This window comes from Melospiza melodia, chromosome 12 (assembly GCF_035770615.1).
Source record: "Melospiza melodia melodia isolate bMelMel2 chromosome 12, bMelMel2.pri, whole genome shotgun sequence".
Lineage (NCBI taxonomy): Eukaryota > Metazoa > Chordata > Aves > Passeriformes > Passerellidae > Melospiza > Melospiza melodia.
This window is the reverse complement of record NC_086205.1, coordinates 24,161,620-24,181,313: the sequence shown is the minus strand read 5'-3', so window position 1 is coordinate 24,181,313 and position 19,694 is coordinate 24,161,620. Positions and strand designations below refer to the sequence as shown.

Genomic DNA, 19,694 nt, shown 5'->3' with positions numbered 1-19,694 from the left:
CAGTGAGCATCTTGCCACAGAGGAAACAAGCAGAACTGCAGACCAGCAGCCCTGGGCACCACTGACCACCACCAGGAAACCAACAACATTCTCCTAAATGTCTGAGATCTGCAAACACACTCTTTTTTCCCCACAATGGAATAAACCCCAGACATTTTAAAGTTTTTGCAAAAACAAGATTTGCACCAAGGGGTCCGATGTGAATGAAAACCTCATAGGTTTTGGCGGGCTGTGGTGTTTTCCCAAGGTGCAGGAGAAGCACATTTGATGCCTTGGATCTTATTCCTTCTGCTTCAGGGAACGTGTTTTCCTTTGGGAACACAAATCCAAATTTCCCACCTGTGAAGCCACTGCCATACCATAGTTATTAAGGGTCAAAGTATTTCTACTTCTCAAAGAGGTCACAGCCAAAACCGATCTTCAAATATTAGGGTTTCACAGCATCATGACTGACAAAACTTAGTGCCACCCTCTTCAACACCTCAAATAAGCTAATTTTACCTCCTACCCATCAGTCAACAGATCTACTTTCTCCTGCAGGACCTTCAGCAAAGCTTCCCAGCCCCATTTAGGAAAGCAGAGACTTGAAAACATCTGCCCAGACACAATGACTTCATTTTCAGAAGCTCTTGGTGCCCTGACCCACAGCGTAAGTCAATCAAAGAACGAGGTCTGCCACCATAGCTACAGGTCAGGTCCCCTTTTCCTCAGTGTGAATAAGGCATCTAAAATTAAAGCAGACTCCTGCAAGTGAGGATGGCCAGGGCCTCTGGGCTTTGCATTCCCAGCTTGACATATGGGGCTGCAGATGAGATTTTGCATGTGCACACACACACACACAGGCTTGGGGTGAGAGAAGGGTTCAAACACAAAGAATTTGGGGCTCTTGAAGACCATCAGTTGGAAGCAGATGCAGAAACCTTTGATAATTCCCTGGGTTACTGAGCACTTTGCTGCTTAAATCTCTCCCTGGCCAGAGCTATTGCCTGTCACCCACCAAAAGCTAATCCTCTTTTTTCTGATTTCATCTCTATCTTCTCTTTTCCCCCTCTCCATACGAGTGCAAAGCACCTTTAATCTTAATTTCAGATGTACTTCTCACGATGCTGCAGATGTGTTATCTGCCACTGACAGTATTTGCCACCTATTTCTCCTTAAAGGACACTGCTTGACCTTGTAACAGCTTCCATGCCTCCAGCTTTAGAGGCTGAGCCTTTTTGTTTGAATGGATCACAAGTAATCACTTTTCTGTATCCATTATTAGCAGTGAACCAACTACCCAGAGAGCTTCTGTTTTGTTGGTTTTTTCCCCCCCTCCAAATGCAGCATTTTTCCTGGGCAGAGACATATTATGGCAATCCAGACACTGACAACTGTGTAAATCACACCCAGGCAAAAGTTATTGATGACCTCATTCCAGTAAAGCATGAGATGATCAAGCTGCCCCACGGTATTTTGATCATCTGAGAACCCTGAAATTGAACGTTGCAGGCTCCATTTTGCTTGGAAACCTAACAAAAGGCATTAACTGTGACAAAAGGCACCTAGAACATCTCTTAAATTATCTCATTTCACACCTGCAGTAACAAATACTCATTTTCCTTTATTAACACACTCTCCTTGCCCATAACCTCTCTCATTTTTCCAGTTCTGAATTAAAACGCTTTCAAGTTATTGATCCCTTCTGCTGGAATTCTCTCCCCCTGTTTTTACTAGCTCTTGTACACAGCCTAATTTGAGTGGTATGAACAGTGCATCCAGCACAAGCACCTCTCTGGCAGACCTGTCTCCCAGGAGCTGATGTGATTAATGTGTGCCGTGCAAGACAAGTCACGTCCCACAGCCCCAGCTCCTCCTCACTGCTGCTGTGCTCAGAATGCCACTCTCACACCTGTTATTCAATTATGTAATTACCTTATTTCTTCTCAAGTGCCTTCCCAAACAGGTTGTAGACAGTCACCAGTGAGGGAAGAAGAAAACTCAATACTGGGAGCATCTGCTGGAGCTTTCAAGAGCTGTTTGCTGTTGCCTGTCACTGGATTTCTCCCCGTGCCAGCTCAGCTGTGGGCTCCCCAAGCCCAAGGAACATTCCCTAGCCCTGGAATAGTGTGCAGGCAGTGACCAGCAGAGGCAAAGGCACACATTGCTGTGGTTGTTCCAGGAGCTGCATCCCCTCCCCAGGGATGAGGGATGCTCTCACGGCTGGCTGGGGCTTCTTGCACCCTCACAGGCAGGCACATTGCTCTGCCAGGGGCTCACACACTGCCCCCAATGGGTTTAAATCCAACTGCTGATGTGCAGAGTCCTCTAAACACAACCCCAGGCACTGTAACACACATTTAGGGCTCTTTCTAGAAGAAAGATGACAGATTTGGAGGAAGAAGAGTGATCTTAGACACATGGCTGTGACAGTGGTCACAGGAGTCTCAGGATGAGGGAAGAGACGTAGATCTGACTCCATGTTTCAGAAGGCTTGATTTATTATTTTATGATAATATATTAGATTAAAACTATACTAAAGAATAGAAGGAAAAGTTTCATCTCAGAAGGCTAGAATAGAAAAGAATCAACAAAGGTCTGTGGCTCGGACAGAGAGAGAGCCAGCTCTGCCATGATTGGCCATTAATTACAAACATCCACACGAGATCAATCACAGATGCACCTGTTGCATTCCACAGCAGCAGATAACCATTGTTTGCATTTTGTTCCTGAGGCCTCTCAGCTTCTCAGAAGGGAAAAATCCTAAGGAAAGGATTTTTAATGAAAAGATGTGTGCAACACATGGCATAGCCCAAAACTGTGCTCTCTGTGAGCCCTTTGGCAAACTGCCTGCCAGGCTATCCCAACACATGCTGGCTTTTGACAATTAAAAAAAAAACATTAAAAATACTGGAGGAGTTCTTTCAAGGGCCCAGCTCGCTGCTGGGCTGCTGCAGGATTTTCAGCTGATGCTGAGTGTTTTCTGTGTGACCAGGACTCACCCCCTGGATGCTGTCCTTCAGTGCCATGGTTCAAAACTCTTCTGCATTTTGGGCAGTTTCATGACTACAGCAAACAATGTGTCTGCAGAGTCCAAAAATGTGATCTGACATTGTGTTTCAGAAGCCTGCTTCTCGAACACAAGGTTTCCATCTTCTTTGGCAAACTACCCCCAGTGTTAGCCTTATTGGCATTCACACGCACAATTCACAACTCATCTGGAACAGGCTATTTACAGAAATTCTGCTGAACTGGCTGTCTTTCTATTAGTTACGTAGAAAAGGTTTGGCCTTGATCCTGGACCTGCTGAATAAAAGTGTGAAAGGGAAAATCTCTGAAGTCCAGGAATGCAAAGGCATTTCCACTGGTGCTGCCCACTTCAACTGCAGCCACAACTGCTCTAAAAAAAACCAAGAGACTAATGGCAAGTCCAGTGGAATCTGCAATTTTTCCTTAGCCCTGATGACTGCTTATATTGAATTTCTACCTCTGGAAAACAAAGATGCATTTCTAGCCTTTTGTGTGGTCTGTGAGAGTTTCCAACTCTTTTTATGTCCCAGGTGGGGACAGGGGAGTTTGGCTGGAGACTTGTGAATGCTCAAGTTACTGAATGAGGCATCTTGTCCTCAAATAATGGCTCTGCTCAGGGAGAAATTACAACATCAAGGAAAGTATTGGCATAAAGAGTTATAAACTGCAAGATATGATGGAAACCTCCCATCTTTTCCAAAAGGGGATGCAAAGCAAGAAGAACAGAGTTAAGCTGGAAGGATGAAATGGCTCCCTGTCCCCATCTCACTCTGCTGGCCCAGATATCAGAGCAGGAGAGATGTTCATTTCTCCCAGCACATCTGCTTACTTCTGTTTCCTTTGCCATTGAGGCTGACACATTCAACCTTTCCTCAACAACAGCCACCATAAGTCTGGGGCTTTTAAAATGCAAATCAACACTGCCACACAAGACACTGACCTGAATGCAGGCACAAAGCCCCACAGCCCAATGCCCTGGTCATTACACCATCATCAGAAAAAAAAAAAAAAAAAAGAAAAAGGAGCATTTACCTATACTTTAAAAGCACTGCCCTGCTCCAGTGGAGAGCACAAAAAGCTTGGGGAGGGAAGTCAGAGAATTCCAGCAATGAGTGGGACAGCAGTGCCCAGGTGTGGAGCCCAGCCCAAGACAGGTGAATGTGGATGCTCTACACCCAAAGATGAGCCCTGGGCACAGGGAGAGGAGGCTGTGGCACCTGACAGGACTCTCTGGGCTGGATCACCTCAGCTGGTGCTAACAAAGGCTCAGGTTCCCCCACATCCCTCTCCAGCCCAAACTGACCTTCCCAGCCACCCACACACAGGCTGAGATGGGCTGGAGACAAGGGCATGGGAGGGTGGAGCTGGGCTTCTAGCCACACACTGCCTTGTGCACATTTCAACACAAGAATTTAAGACACCTAAAGACACGCAAAAAATATGAAGACTTAAACAAAACAAAACAAAAAAAAAAATTACACCAATCTGCCATTCTTATGCAAGAAGAGGAAAAAAAAAAAATCCCACAACATTTGGAAGCAGGCTGTGTTTGCTTGGCACTTTCCATCTTTAGGTAATTAGTGTAAAGGGCTTCCCAGGTAAACCTAAGAATAAAGAGCAGATTTGAAGAGAGGCACCATTCTCTCTGCAGTGAGCCTTCAAAGCAGAAGCAGGAGGAGCTGCAGAGCTCCAGCCAGCTCCCTGTGGGCATCACTTGCCTCCCAGTCCTCAGGGTCAGCCACGAGTCAAGCTGCATCAAAACTTGGGAGTGACACAAAAAAGTGACAAGCGAGAAACGTCTCTGAAGACAAACACCACAGCATTTGCAAAAGCTTCAAATCCACAGCCTGGACCAGCGTTTACAGCTTGCTGCTCCTCCCATCCCCTTCTCTAAAAAGTGTCTTCCTAGCTGAGAGTGGCACCTCCAGAGCTGGGAGGAACAAAACACCTCCCAGCTCCAAAACCTATTTTTCAGTGCTTCTCTCGGTTGTTTTCCTCAGCTGACCTAGCAGCAGCTGCTCCACTTGCTCCTCTGGGAATCAGCCTTGCTCTCAGCATTTCGTTCCCGAAATGTTGCTGCAGAGGCACTCAGCCTCCCCATGGCCTCAGAGATGGATTTCCAATGCTGGTGCCACCCAGCAGCTCCCAGCTCTGCCCCCCAAACCTCCCCAGCATTGCTCTGTTTCTGATTATATTGGGAATGGGGTAAGGACAGGGATGGGAAAGGAAGATGGGAAAGGAGAAGAGAGAAGGCACTTAGCAAAGGTCACTGGAGAATCCACAGCAGTGAGGTCCTGGTCCCCAGCTCCCTGTGCACTGCACAGGCTCCAATTCACTACACGAGCCTGTTACCTCCTAAATACAATATCCAAGCTTACAACTGCAAAAAACAGCAGGTACCAGCTTCTGCTGAGAGCAAGAAGCTCCTCACGTGTGCCCTGCAGCCCAGGGTTCCCATGAGAGGGCTATAACCCAAAAGCAAATGTGTTTTGTAGCCCACCCAAGCCTTACAGCACCCACCAGCCACAGCCACACCCTTGTAGAGCACTGCTGGTAAGATACTACAGTGAGCAGAGCAGTGGGACCTTCAGCAGAGGAGAAGCCACCCCTCCAAAGCAGAGAGTTCTGCTTTCAGACACAGTAACCCCAGTTCTGAAAGCTGGCTCTTTTCTAAACACCTCCCTCACACACTGCACCCTCACCCCTCACTCTCGGTGCCCCCACAGAAGATGTGACAAAAGCCAAGGCTGAGTTCCCAGCCCAGGCTTTCCTCTGGGCAGGGGAATGTGGCACTGGATGGACGTGGGGCTTGCTGCTATGATCAGCACAGCAGCTGCTTGCACAGAGCACCTTGCAATGCCACAAGGCAAGGAGGGGGCTCTCCTCTGTCCCCATCCATGCCTGGCACCCACACAAAGGGCACTGCAGGCCCAAGCACCACATTCCCCACGCTCTGCAGCACCACTGACTTCACTTGGCATCCTCAAAAGCAGCTTTTCTAACCCTAAGACACTGCAAATATTTTTTTTTTGTCCTGCAAAGCTGTGCAGTATTTATAGAATGAGAGCACCCAGCAATGCAAGGCAGAGTGGACAAATGCCACTCCATAGACACATCAACCTGCTCCTGACCTTCACCCTGCCCTTTCCCTTCACAAACTCAGCAGGGAGGGAAAGGGAGCAGAGATTTAAAGGGAAGCAATACAGACATTTTTAATCACCTTTTATAACCTGCATTCTCCAGGACTGAAAAAGCACCTTTCCCTTACATTATTCAGAAAGCAGCAAAGCTAATGTGACATATTGGTGTGTAGGTGTGTGGGGGCTGGTTTCTTGTCGGGGGGAAGGGAGGGCTGAGGGCTCGCTCTGTGTTTCAGAGAAATGAAGCAGCACAAGATGTACCAGTTGCTCTGGTAACAAAGCTTTTGCCTTTTTTTTTTTTTTTTTTTTTTTTTTAAATAAGAATGAAGCATCACTTTAAGCATTTTTCAGTTCAGACCTCCTTGCCTGCATGGCAAAAACAAATCTGCATTTCAGAAACACACACACACTCCATTTGAGTCAGCATGGAAAGGACCTTCTCCTCCAGAGCTACTATAACATCGTGGGGAAGCTGATGCATTGAGGTTGCCCATTTTCCTTCTGATAAGGCTGCAGGAGTTATCACACACCAGTACTCCAGCCCAGCCCCTTCCTGCAACCCAGAAAGAGCTGGTAAAAGCCCAGCAATGGAAGCAATGGAGACCCCAGCCCTGGTGAGCATCCCCACACAGCAGCAGCACCCTCTCTGCCGGCACACAGAGCCATCCCAGCAGAAACAATGGCTTAATATTTAATACTGTGCTTGTCATACAGAAGGATTATAAAGCAGCTTGTAAGTCTTGTAAATCCATTCCACACTCAGGCCATCCCTGACCTTGAAGGTGATGAGCAGCCAGGGCCTGCCCACAAGGGTCTGTGTGTGGATGTGCGTGTGAGCGTTCCAGCCAACACCAAAACCATCCCAATGAAGGAAGAGCCTGTGTCTGCCCACCCTGCCCTGTCCCAAAGTGCTTCCCTGCCTCAGTCCCCTGGAGCAGGCTCTGAGAGCTGCACCAAACCATGGGGAAGGCCAGAAGTTTCCCAAACCAGAGGGACCACAAGAGCATGAGGAGGGATGGCTACACACATTCACACACGTGTGGTTACACTCAGCCTGCACCAAAAACAGCCTCTGAAGAGCTTGAAAACATAAAAAACAAAGACCCAAAGCTCAGGATACAACACTAGAACCACCAATGCCCAAGTCACACCCAACCTTGCAACATCACAGTTCATTTCATAAACACGAAGGTGGGAAAAGAGAAACGCTCACAGTGCTCCCTCAAATGCAACAGCTGTCTAGGCTTAGAGCTGCTTGTTTAGACTGCAGGATGATGGGGCTCTGAATTCCTTCAGCAGCCTGTGAGTGGGGGCACCAGGTGCCCTGGGTGTGCTCAGGACCAGCACATCAGGCCAGGTGTTGGGACAAGGGTGTGTGGCAGCACAGCCCGCTCTGCAGGCACTGGTGTGCACACATTCAGCCTGGCATCTCAAGCAAGGCACAGCAGTCAGTCGGCAGCTATAAAAGCTGTGTATGTAAACTACAGTTCATTCTTTACAGCAACAATCCCCAGGAAATATTAATTGTGTGCAGCATGGTGGCTTCTTCCACACGGGTAAAGCAGCAGTGATTAATTATCGAGCTATTGACCATCAGCCTTTCAGAAAGGGAGACAATAAACCAACTGATGATTAAAAACAATTACTGTCATTCTTCACTCAGGCTAATTATCTGAACTCCTATTAATGACCCAGGAACCTGGAGAGTTTCTGTTCTCACCAGGGCACATGCAAAGGCCCAGCACTTGATCAGCAGCAGCCAGACTGAGACAGATGTCAGGCAAGTTAAACACGGCACAGACTCCACTCTGTTTTCTCAAAAATAAGTTAAAGGAAAAAGAAGTCTTCTAATAGTCTTTCTTTAAGATATTCATCTGCTACCCCACCAGCCTGCACTGGTGGAATGCCTGGGGATGCCAGGAGGAAGGATGCCACTGTGCATGGAGTGCACAGAAAGCACCCAGGAGTGCAGAACATGCATTATCCCTCCTCTGGCACCTGCAAACTCCAAGACAACACTGTCAAACACAGGCTTGTGCCTGGGACATTCCCACAGGTTTGTCTCAGCAACCAAATTGTCCCAGCTCTACAGCAACAGGTGACTTGGATTTCAAATATTTTACTCACTTTATAATACCCACACACCTCAACATCTCCACCTACCAGGTCAAACCTGGGCATTTGCCTCCAGGTGGATTAGGCCTGACTTCTGGCAAATACCAGCTAGGCAATAAATAAGTCCTGACTAAAGACTCTGGGATGCATTTCTTCAATCTTTTCCCATGTGTATTGTACTCCAGACAGAGAGACAACAAAAAGCAATTGCAAAACCCACCTTCCCTTCAAACATCTGCCTCACTTGGGCTGGCAGAGGGCTGCAGAGGTGCTCCACCTGCCCTGGGTGATTCCCTGCCATGCCCCATCAGGTGGGGATGGTAAAGCAGCTCCTCGGACGGGCACAGCTGACACGGGCGGCACGTGGATCCCACACGCTCTAAATTAGAGCACAGACTATTGCTGGGTAATAGCTCGCTGATTATATGGCATTTACCAGATAATTAAGCAATCAATAGTTATTGTGCAGTTACAGAGGTGCCCACATACTCTATCTTGTACTCTGTAAAATAAAACCTTGCTGGAGCTGCAAATGGAGAGCCACATCCCAGGGAACCAGGCGAAGCAGCACTTGGCATTAATGACCACTGTCCTCCTGGCACAGTGGGGAAGGAGCACGTGAATTTGTAATCTCAACATCATCTACTTCCACGTTGTAAAACACACAAGATGAGAGGTACAAAGGTTACATCTCATCTATTTCCTGATTCTTTTTCTCACTACTGTGAAGGTTTGCATCAAAATCCTTCCTGGCTGACACCATCCATGGGCCACAGCTAAGTCCATAAAAACACTGAAGGGATTGCTCTGGTTTTCCACTTACCCAATGCACAGTCAGTGGGTGTGTCCCCAGGCTTTGCACCCATCTACTGGGCAGGTATTTCTGAGTAGCCCAGTGTCCTTTTCCTTTGAACTCCTCTCTTTATTGGTGCTGGACACCCCACTGCTTATGGCCCTGATCTACCCAGGCAATCTAAGCACACACTGTATTCTAAGGAGTATTTGTTTGCTCCCATGCAGAGTAGAAATAAACAGCAATAATAATGTTCTGGGACATAAAAGCAGCATTTCCTCACAGTTTAGATAATGCTCTGAAGAGTCCTAGTGAGTTTTGTGTTTAGAGCTGCTTTCAGCCATCAGCTAAAAACCAGTGAGGCAAAGGCTTAATTCCCCAAGTCCAACTCATTGTATTCCTGATAGTCATTTCCTTAAATACCTATAAAAAAATAAAATCCAAGGACACAAAAATTCACTACTGCAACAATGTCTGGCACAGCAGCTAGCAAGTTCTCAGTCTTTCATCAAAACCAGTTTACAATCTGTAACATTAGATGCAGGATTATTAGAAAATAAAGAAAAGCTTTCGACTCAATTAGAGAGATAAATCATCACCAGTGCAGTCCCTCATTAAAATAAAAATTGAGCTATTCACAGGAGATTGTTAAGCACGAACAAGGAATGTATTTCTCTCTGCATTTTTCCAGAGTGAGGAGCTTATGGTTGGGGTTAGAGAAGTGAAAGCAGAGCAGGTCTGTGCTGAGGGCTCCTGCAGTGCCCAGGTGTCACTGGGAAGAACCAAAGGGATATTTTAACCTGCTGCTCTGAGCAAAGGAAGACCTTTACTTGCAAATACAGAGGTCAAACAGAACCCATGGCCTTTGCCTCGAGCACAAGGCTCAGAAAACAAGGCTTTGATTCACAGGAGCACAGTGAACCACCTGAAAGGGATCTTCAGACCACGACCCAGAAAGCAGGATCAAAGCAGCAGCAGCAGCAGCTGCACCCCAGTGCTCAGGCTCTGGCAGTGGTGCCCTCCTTGTGGGAGCTCTCAGGGTGCTCCAGGCTTGGCCAACACAGCTCTCCTCCCACCAGCAAGGAGAAGGCATGTGCTGTGCTGTGCCAGGGGCTCCCCGCCTCTCCAACACAGCAGATGCTGAGGCTCCATGAATCCCTGCTCCCTGAGGGCTCCTGTTGCTGCGGCACCCCCAGACACTTCTCAGGCTCCTCAACCTGTGAGATCGTTCAGCTGTAAGAACATAACCATGCCCTTTATCCCATGGGATCAACGGGAAGTTTGCACCTTGCACGTTTTCCCCCCAGGTCCTGGGCAGGCCAGATGGTCCTCACCAGGACACCTGCAATCTCCAGCACAAACGTGGCCATGAAGAAGGGTCAGACATTGCTGCTGTATCAGATCTTCCAGGGGAAACATCAAGGCTGCAGCACACAGACATAAAACATCATCCCCTGCCTGGAATAAACATCTCACTTCTGCCTCTTTCCAACAGCAAAGTTGCTTTTCTTGCTCCAGAGAGGGACCAGCCATGAGAAGGGGGGTGATGCTCACCAGGTGACTGCTCCTGGCTGAGAGCACAGGGGCTGGACCTGCAGAGCTCGGGCTGGCAGCCAGCACCAGAACCCAAAAACACAACCAGAGGTGCAGCAGCCTCTAGGAGGGGAGCAAAGGTGCACCTCAGGTAACACAGCACACAGGGGTAGGTCACCATCCCTGCAGGGACTCAACAGATGGGTAGCTGTGGCACTTAGGGACATGGTGGGCTTGGCAGTGCTGGGTTATTGTCTGGACTCAAGCTTAAAGACCTTTTCCAAACTAAATGATTCTGTGAACAGTCCAGCCCTGCCTGAGAAGGGCTTGGAAATGGGAATGGAACAACCATCTAATTACAGAGGACACTGCTCCTAGGTATGGATCACTTCTGAGGGCTGATTTAGAATGGAGCCAGAAGGTCTGTGTGTCTTGAAAGTTGATCCATTTGTTTTGCTGCAAGAGATAAATACAGCGGTGGTATCTGGAGAAAAAGAATGGCAGAGATCTTATTTCCACGCTGGGTTTTAGGGTGGGACACCATAAACAGTTATGTATGTTTTATATCAAAGTCTCCTTTTGTTTATAGAGCCGTGTGCTACTCCAGGACTCCAGTTTAAGGGAGAGCTGTGGAGTCAGGCTTAGCCTGAGCTCATACCTCAATAGTTACTAATTTGGTTTGGACAGCAGCGTTCTCCCCTCCACCCCCGTCACCATCCCGTCTGGCACCGGCACCACGTGAATCACACCGAGGACAATCCAGCCACTCCAGCACGTTAAAAACAGCTAGCAGGAGGATTTTCCCCTTGTACAGCACGGGGGAAAGGAACACAGAAACGTTCAGCCTACACTTGGGACGTTTCTGGGCGGTTTTTTTCCCCTTTGAGGTAACACACAGAAAGAACTGAACCCAGCAAGAGGAAACCCGATCAGCTGAGCCGCACAACCAGCAGCACCAGCTTATTTCCTTTTTTTGCTCTCCACAAAAACACACGACGCTTTGAAAAGGCTGTTACAGGCACATAGTTTCCACGGATTGTTAGAAATATGAACCAGTTAAAATTAGGTCACCTTCCACCGTTATTTTAGCAGCTGAGAATAAAAACAGTTCAGAAGGGAGCTCCCGTGGCAGGGAGCACATGGTGGGAAAACAATGAATACCAGAGGGGAAGGCTCCCTGGAATATAACCTTGATAAGAACAGCTTTGGGGTGGGGCGGTTTTTCCTTTGTTTTTGTTATTTTTTAAAAAAAAAATCTGTTTCAGTTCAAACATTCGCACATTTAAAACTCCAGAAGTTCCAGTTCATCTTCGGTTCGCTTCAATCCCTTGATCCTTCTACTGACAGGATTAGTCTACAGCAGCAGGAGGATGGGGGAATTTTGGCTCTTTGAACACCACTCTCTACAGCAGGGGCAGCCCGCTGGCTTTTAGAGCATGACAAGCAAGAGCTGTGTCTCCAAAACCACAGAGTAGGAGCACATGAGTATATTCTTTTCTGTAGTCAAAGTGAAACACGGGCATGACGGGTAAACAGGCTCCCTGTGTGCCCACACACGCATGAGTACACGTGTACACAGCACTTGTGCCCACACACACACACACACACACGGGAGTTCCTTGGAGAATGAGGCCCAGGGGAGGAACTGACTCCCAGCAGAACCATAAAAGTTGGCAAATTCCTCAAGCAACCATGACAAGAAACAACTCCTCACCACATATAAACACAGATAACCCCAGACTTCGAAATAATTCAATCCCACCCCAAATGCACAAGAACAGTCCATAAAAAGACCCCACCAAGATAACAATATCTGGAAATCCCCCAAGCTAAGAAGTGTTTGGGACAGGTGATACAATACAGGAGAAGGGCATTTTAAATATTCTTGTAAAGATGTTCATGTTTTAAAAATCCTGCTCTCCACAGTCCCTTCACTATTCTCATGTGGATTGCTGCTTCTAGATGTTTAGAAAAACTTAAAGCAATCCTACTGACTGTAACAGGCACCTTAATAAAAACATTTTAATAGTGTTTTTAATCCTGTAGCAGGTTGCTGCCAGTGGAAAGGACGGCAACCAGCCTGTGTGCAAGCAGAGCACTAGACTGTAGCAAACTCATTTGGCAGCCTATTGCAGCCGTAAACTCAGCTCTCAGACGAGATCGAGATTTAGCTATTAAAGCACAGACTTCTCACTCCCTCCTCATCATCTAATCAATAAAAAGCAACTGGGGGGAAAGGGGGAGAAAAAAAAAGCAATTCATTTTCTTGTGGCAGTTTCAGAGCTAATGTGAATTCCTTATTGTAAGAGCTGTGTATGCTACACGGTGCTTGCACACAGGACCAAAGGGTCAGAGCTCAGCAAGGTTTCTTGTCAGGTTTGAAATGGTCAGACCTAGTCAAGGTGATGTGCTGGGATGCTCCATGTTCAACACCCAGCCAAGGCAAACAGCATCACTTCAGCAGGAGCTCTTACCTTGTAGACCTGCCCGTAGGTGCCATTGCCAACGAGCTCAACCAGTTCAAAGATTCCTGCAGGATCCTAGGAGAAAAGAGAAAGAATGTTAAATAAGCAATATTTATAGACTTCTGAAAAAATAAATGTTTGATGAAGATCAGCATTTCTCTGACAAGGGTTTTGAGTGGTTTAAGGTTTTCAGGCAGACCAGAGACGGGAATTACAGGGACAATGAGCACAAGTGTGGCACTGTCCAGGTGCCAGCCCTGTGTGGGCAGCCCCAGCACTCTGGGCAGCACAGAGCTGCCAGGTGCTGCCCACCTCCAGCACCTGGCCTGGGAGATGCCAGGCAGGTGCCTGTGAGTGAGCATCCATCCATTTGACTGTCATCTGCTCCATCTATGAACACTCAGGGCAAGCTTTAAATGCAACAGCAAACATTTCCTGTTAAAAGTTAGATTTTCTTATGCAGCTTTGGAATAAAACAAGCCAACTGGCAGGATGCCATTCTGGGGCTCAAAGCAGGGGTTTCCAGGTCTGTTCCTGAGGTCAGCACCATTAGTGTTACTTGGTCTAAAGGCCATTTTTGGTTTGGTGCATCCTGGCTATTGACATCCCAGTTTGCCAGCTGAGATAAGCAGCTCCAAGGCAATGCTATATGTGAGGACACAACACCTTGTAAAGGTGGCAACAAAGCAGGAAACCCTGTTCCCACACCCCCTGCACTTGGCATGTGCCCAGCCAGGGGAAGTGCAGTCACACACACTCGTGCACCCACCAGCACAGCCCAAAGATGATACGAGCAGTGAGATAAGAGGGAGGGTGGGGAAAGACAGAAAGAAGGAATAATCATTGCTGCTATTTTCTCCTCTGGGTGGGTTTTTCCCTTCTCCTGCTCCTCCTCCTTTTCCTGTACTCATCACTCCAATTTTGGAGAGCACAATCCCCCTGGAAGCTGCAGATGCGGAGGCATCCTGACATCCCAGGGGTCTGTGTGTGACCTTGCCTCCCACACCACCACCCATCCTCATCCTCCCTGCTGGGTTTACTCGAGCTGCTGGATGACTTGGCATCCCATTGAACCCAGGGATACCAGCTCCCAGGGATGCCTCCCAAGGAGGATCAGCCAGCAGCACTCCTGAGGAGAGAGGAGATGGACACCCACCACCCCACTACAGACACAGAGGGTTCATTCATTACGAAGCTGCAGGGACTCAAGATGCTGCTGGGTCCAAAAGTCAAACACTGGATCTTTGTGAGAAGCTGAGAAGCAAGGTTCATCCAGTTAACAGGGCCACAAAAGTAAATTAATCTGAGTCCTGATATGGCTGGGGCAGCTTTCCACCCAGCCAGGAACTCGAGGAGCTGCTGTGGAGCAGCCGGGGTTTGGCACGGCTCCGTGACAGGGTGACATAATGACTCTGATCATCCAGAAATGCCACATCCCCCCTCTGCCTGCTCCTCCATCATCTATCAGCAGCTTCCTCAGGCTGCCTGGGAAACCCTGGGGTACTCCAGGGTGGGAGCAACACTCAGATTCAGCAGGACAATCTGCAGCAAAGGGCAGGGAAGCTGTGCTGGAGGAGACCATACATGTACAAACACACCTGCATCCACACACTTGGGCCAGACACAGGTGAAGCTGCAGCACAACAGGTTTCCAGCATGCAGCATCTCAGCTGGCTGGGGATAGCCTGTGGGTTTTGCTGCCTTGGTACCAGGCAGGGAAATGCCAGGAATGGATGGGAAAGGGAACTGACACCGGGTTTCCACAGTGGGTGAGGAGGTGGGGACAGGGAAACATGGCAGCAGCTGCTGTTTATTTTTTGAGTTTCTTTCCTAAGGGTTGTTCTCTGCAGTGCTGAAACAACTCTGAAAGAGGCTTTTCCAGTGCTACAAGTATATCTATTCTTGAATATTCACTAGGAGATTAAGGCAGAAGAAAGCTGTGCCTAGGGCATATGCTTAGGAGGTTTGGAGAAACATGCAGGGATGCAGCTGGCCATTTCTGATAAAAAGAATTCCTTTTTGCAATATGCTTTCCAGCCTCTTTCTACAAATCCTAAAACTCAAGAGCACCCCATCCCACCATCCCAGGTTCACTGGTCTTATGTGTGTAAATGTCACATTTGTAGCTCCAACAGCTTTGCCTGAGTCCATCCATCACTTGTTTGGGATGCTATCCACAACTGCCTCTGCTGTCACTGTGCCCAGGGTAGGGCTTTTCCCCATAGCTCACATCACCCACAAGTTCCACTCCTGTCTCCCACCAGCCAGGCAGTTTCCCTGCTGCAATGTCCCCTCTCCATCCTGTTTTCCCCCGGCATTTTTCCAGAAGCATTGCCAAGGTGACTGGGCATCTCTCAGCACAGCCAGGAGTGACACTGCTCCCCTGACTGCTGCCACCTCGGCACAGCCAGCACACTGGGAGCCCCAGCACTGCCAGGGAGCACAGGGGGCTGGATCCCTCCTCCCAGACCCACTGCCCTCCTCCCATCCAGCAGGCAGCTAAAGGGAAAAGCTTCTCCCCAAGAAACAGGGATAATATGCTATTAATGGCCTTTCCAGAAAAAAAAAAAAAAAAAAAAAAAAAAAAAGCCCTGCTTCCCACTGGCCTCCCCTGGACCGATTGATGCACAGAAAGGAGATTTGCATCTTAATGGCTGCTGGGGAATAGGCTGTCCCTGCACATCCCACCAAGCCCCTGCTGAGGCTGCAGGAGGGACCAGAGCAGCTCGGGCAGGCTGGAGAGGGCAGGGAGGGAGAAAAAAGAGAGAGGCACACAGCATGGGTGATGTTAGCCAGGGGAAAAAGAAATCCACCCTGCAGAGCCCCAGCCAGGACCAATCCAGGCCAAGCAGGGAATAATCTCAGACCAAATATAGCCTGTGCTGCAGATCAGGGCTCACAGCAGCACTTGGCTGGGGGTGGCTGCAAAGCTCATCCCACACAGCTGCTCCCAGCCTGCTGATGCCCTCTCCTCAGTGCAGGAGGGACACACAGGTGATAAGGCTGCTGCAACCCATTCCTCCCACACCCCAGAATGCCTGCACAAGAGCTACTGTACCTCGTGTAACTGCAGACAGCTGCACTGAATGACAAGCCCACAAAGAAAAAGGAAAAAAATGAGGTGAGCTGTTAGTTTAGGCAAAGAAGGTGCATTGTTTAAAACAGGGAGGAGAGAGACAGCATCTGAGACAAACCCACAAATAATTCTCAGCTCTACATTAGCCTCACTCTAACTAGAAAAGGATTTTTACAGCTGTAGCAGCACCAGGACTTTGCCAAGATGCCTTTAACTAAGGTAGGGTCCCTCCCTCCTCCCTGCTACTCAGAGCTTGTGCCAGAAAACACAAACTCAGGCTCTCCACAAAGCATTCTCTCTGTAAAGCAACAAAACACTCAACAGGACTTTTCATCTGCCCATGGGATGGGAAATGTTTCAGAGCAGCACCTGCAGACCCAGTGCTCCTCCAGGCAGAGATGGGTTGGGACATGCCTGGAACTGCCTCTTGTGCCAGGGTATGGCCATGCTGCCACAAGTAAAGCCTGGACAGGCTCAAATTCAAGTGGGAAATTGTTAATGTTTCTCCTAATCTCACAAGAAAATCAGTGGCACAAACGTCTCAGTGGCTAAAACCATATCTGAGACACAGAAGAACACAGAAGCATCATCCTTTCCAGCAATATCATGGGTAAGGACAAAAAAGGCCACTTTATTTCAGTAAACAGTGCATTTGAAACTGGTGCATTATCAGAAAAGGGACTTCTGTGTGTGGGTGATAAAGCAGGATACATTCAAATTTCAGTAACAAAACAGGCCTCCCTTTTGAAGACTTATCAGCACGGAGCACACAGTGGGGCTGGCAGGTTCCTGGTTAAAACTGCTCCTTTCCTTCTGCCTAACCCACAGAACTAAAGCTGAGAGATGTCCTTGCCCACACCACAATGTCCCAACAAGTCCAAGGCACACAACAGCCAACACTTTGCTTGAGGAGACAATTCAGAGAGCAGTATCCACACCCAGGGCTAAGTCACCTGAGGGCCAAGGCCTGCAGGTGTGTATCAGTGTTGGCTATGGTGAGCAGAACACAAGTTAGCCATCTTTAAATACCACTATGCAGGTGTCCATGAACATGAGAAATATTTACCCACAGCCTGTACACCAAATCTGCTTGTTTCCCTTGAAGGAGACTCAATTTTCTCTCTTGTAGCCCACACAAAGGGGATGTAACAGGAAGGGTTACATGAGGAGACAGTGGAAAGATGCTCAGGAGAGGGGAACCCAGGGGCACACCAATTAAACCACGATTGCAGTGGATGCACGGGAGGGGAAATCAGAGATTGGAGCCTCTGCAATCATTGTGCGCTTAGTCCCCCAATTCTAGCAGCTAATGACAACTTCCAGCCAAAAATCATGGAGCTACCCAGTCATTAAGCAAATGTTACAACCCTAGAGAAAGAAAAAGCAGTGTGTAACCAGAGGCAGCAGAGTTACGGGTCAGTAACAGAGGAGTGTCCCCAGGCTCCAATCAGCTAAAGCAGCTCTGCGGCATCACAAGAGTTTTTTTTAATCTCCACCAAAAGATAAAGCCTGTGCACTAATGCTCCCAAGCATCAGGATATTGTGAGCCTCTGCCTTACATCTCCATCATAAAACAGCCTCAACAGGAGATCCCACAAAAAACAAAGCAGGCTTACAAAGCCATTTACTCATCACCCTCAACACGAGACCCAGGGAGCTCTGTCTGCGGGCAGGTGCCTCTGCCTAGGCAACTCCTGGGAGTTACAAAGAGAAACTTTGGCACTGGGAAGCACCAGAGGGCCATTCATCCCAAAAAGCTGGCTCTTGTAAACTAATGGCAATTGCCCAGACAGCCCAGGAAAACCATAATCCCACCTGGCACCACACAGCTTGGCATGGCAGCACTGCCAACCCAAGGGGTTGTCTTGAGGTGTCAATTGCCTGGAGAAAGTTGAGTTTTCCAACCCTACCAAGCTCCAGCCAGAAGAGAAAGATCGTTGATTGAGAATGTGAGAAAGGTTTTGCAAGGAGTGCAGGGGAGACAGAAAAGCCTTTCAGCAGTAGAGCTCAATAGGCAAAAACTGCCATCAGAGTAACATTCCTGATTATGCAAAGCACCACTGCCAGGGATGAGTACAAGGATGAAGCCTTTTGTTCTCACACTGTACACCTGCCCAGATTCCATTTCCCCAAGGCCAAATGCTGGCTGGGCCATACTCTGTGAAGCCACCTCTCATATTAGCAGGAAGCTTTAGAAACTCTGTAAACAGCCATCAATCTCCCAGCCATCAGGACCCCAGTAACCCCAAGCTCTACAAATTCCCCTGCTATTCCTTCTGAAGGGGCATAATTTCACTCCTTCTGCAGCACTTTCTGCACTGGCTTCTACAGCAGGAACTGAAGCACTTGTGTGACAAAACAAGGTCTGGATTACCTTGGGGAAGTTACCCCAAATGACACTCAGTTCAGAGAAAAACAGAGGGGTTTGAAGAGCACTTGAAGACACAGCTGCTTTTTAGTAATCAGCTGGCTGTCTCCATCTCCAAGGCACTTCTAGTTAACAGCCCTGTGAGTAATGTGAAGATGGACTGCACAAGCCAGCAGAGGATTGTTAATACAGCAGCAAACAAAGCAGGAAGGCAGAGGCCAAGGCAACAAAATACTGACTGAGTCACTGGCAACTTTCTAAAAAAGATGCTGGGGACATGACTTTTTCAAGTTTCAATCACACAGACATAGCCCTAAGGCTGCCCATTAATTAAAGCAGTGCAAAAAACCTCAAAAGGCTGCACAGGTATTTCTGAGATAAAAGCCAAGCAATGGAGCAGAACCGTGCTGGACTCCTGGATGTTCCTCAGCCCTCACAGGGATTGTTTAATCTCACGCCTTCTCCTGCTAGCTCTGGTACCTTCCCCTCCTTCGCCCACCCATCCAGAGACTCACAAAACAAGCTATCATCAATGCCATCTACCACTGCACCTCCTGCCCACTCAAGCAATACAAGCTGCTCCACTTGGAAGGGTAATAATGAACTCCCCGAGGGCTTTGTTTTCGTTTTGGAGAAGCAGTTTGTCCTCCCTCACCCCCAAACACCCAGCTCCGTAGCTTAAAAGAAGATGTTTGTCAAGAAACAGCATTACTACGCAGCGTAAGAAAAACTGCTCTCAAGGCAAAGTTATTAACAGAAGGAAAGTTATTAACAGAAATTTCTCCCCTGGACAGTTGAGAAGGCTGTTTACAAATCTATTTGAACCATCCTGTGCAGCATCTCACCAGGAGATGCTCTTCCAGGCCCCACTGAGAGCCACATCTGTGCTCTGTCCATTCCCCCTGAGAGCCACATCTGTGCTCTGTCCATTCCCCCTTCCTGAACCATAAATCCACTCTCTCTCCCAGGTCTCCAGCACTCTCCTCTCCAGTTTCTCACTGCAATAAAGCTCCAGCCACCATGTGAGCGTCTCTTTCCTTTCCAGAATGTTAAGACCTGCCAATAGCTGGCAGCAGCAAAATTAAATAAGGACTAATCGCCACATTGGGCTTTTCAGTCAATAAAACTGTATTACTTCTTCAACTATTACCTGTTCAATTTAGGATGTAAGTGTAGATTTGTAGCCCCCAGCCAG

At 48.2% G+C, this 19,694-nt stretch overlaps 1 protein-coding gene across 6 annotated transcripts in view; it reads right to left on the bottom strand.

Moving 5' to 3' along the window:
• Positions 1–19,694, bottom strand: part of TNIK (TRAF2 and NCK interacting kinase) — a 146,594-nt gene that overhangs the window by 106,941 nt on the left and 19,959 nt on the right. For all 6 annotated transcript variants that reach the window (XM_063167324.1, XM_063167328.1, XM_063167325.1 and 3 more), the window contains exon 2: positions 13,065–13,130. In XM_063167324.1, coding sequence (XP_063023394.1) covers positions 13,065–13,130 — 66 coding nt within the window. The remainder of the gene's footprint in view (positions 1–13,064; positions 13,131–19,694) is intronic.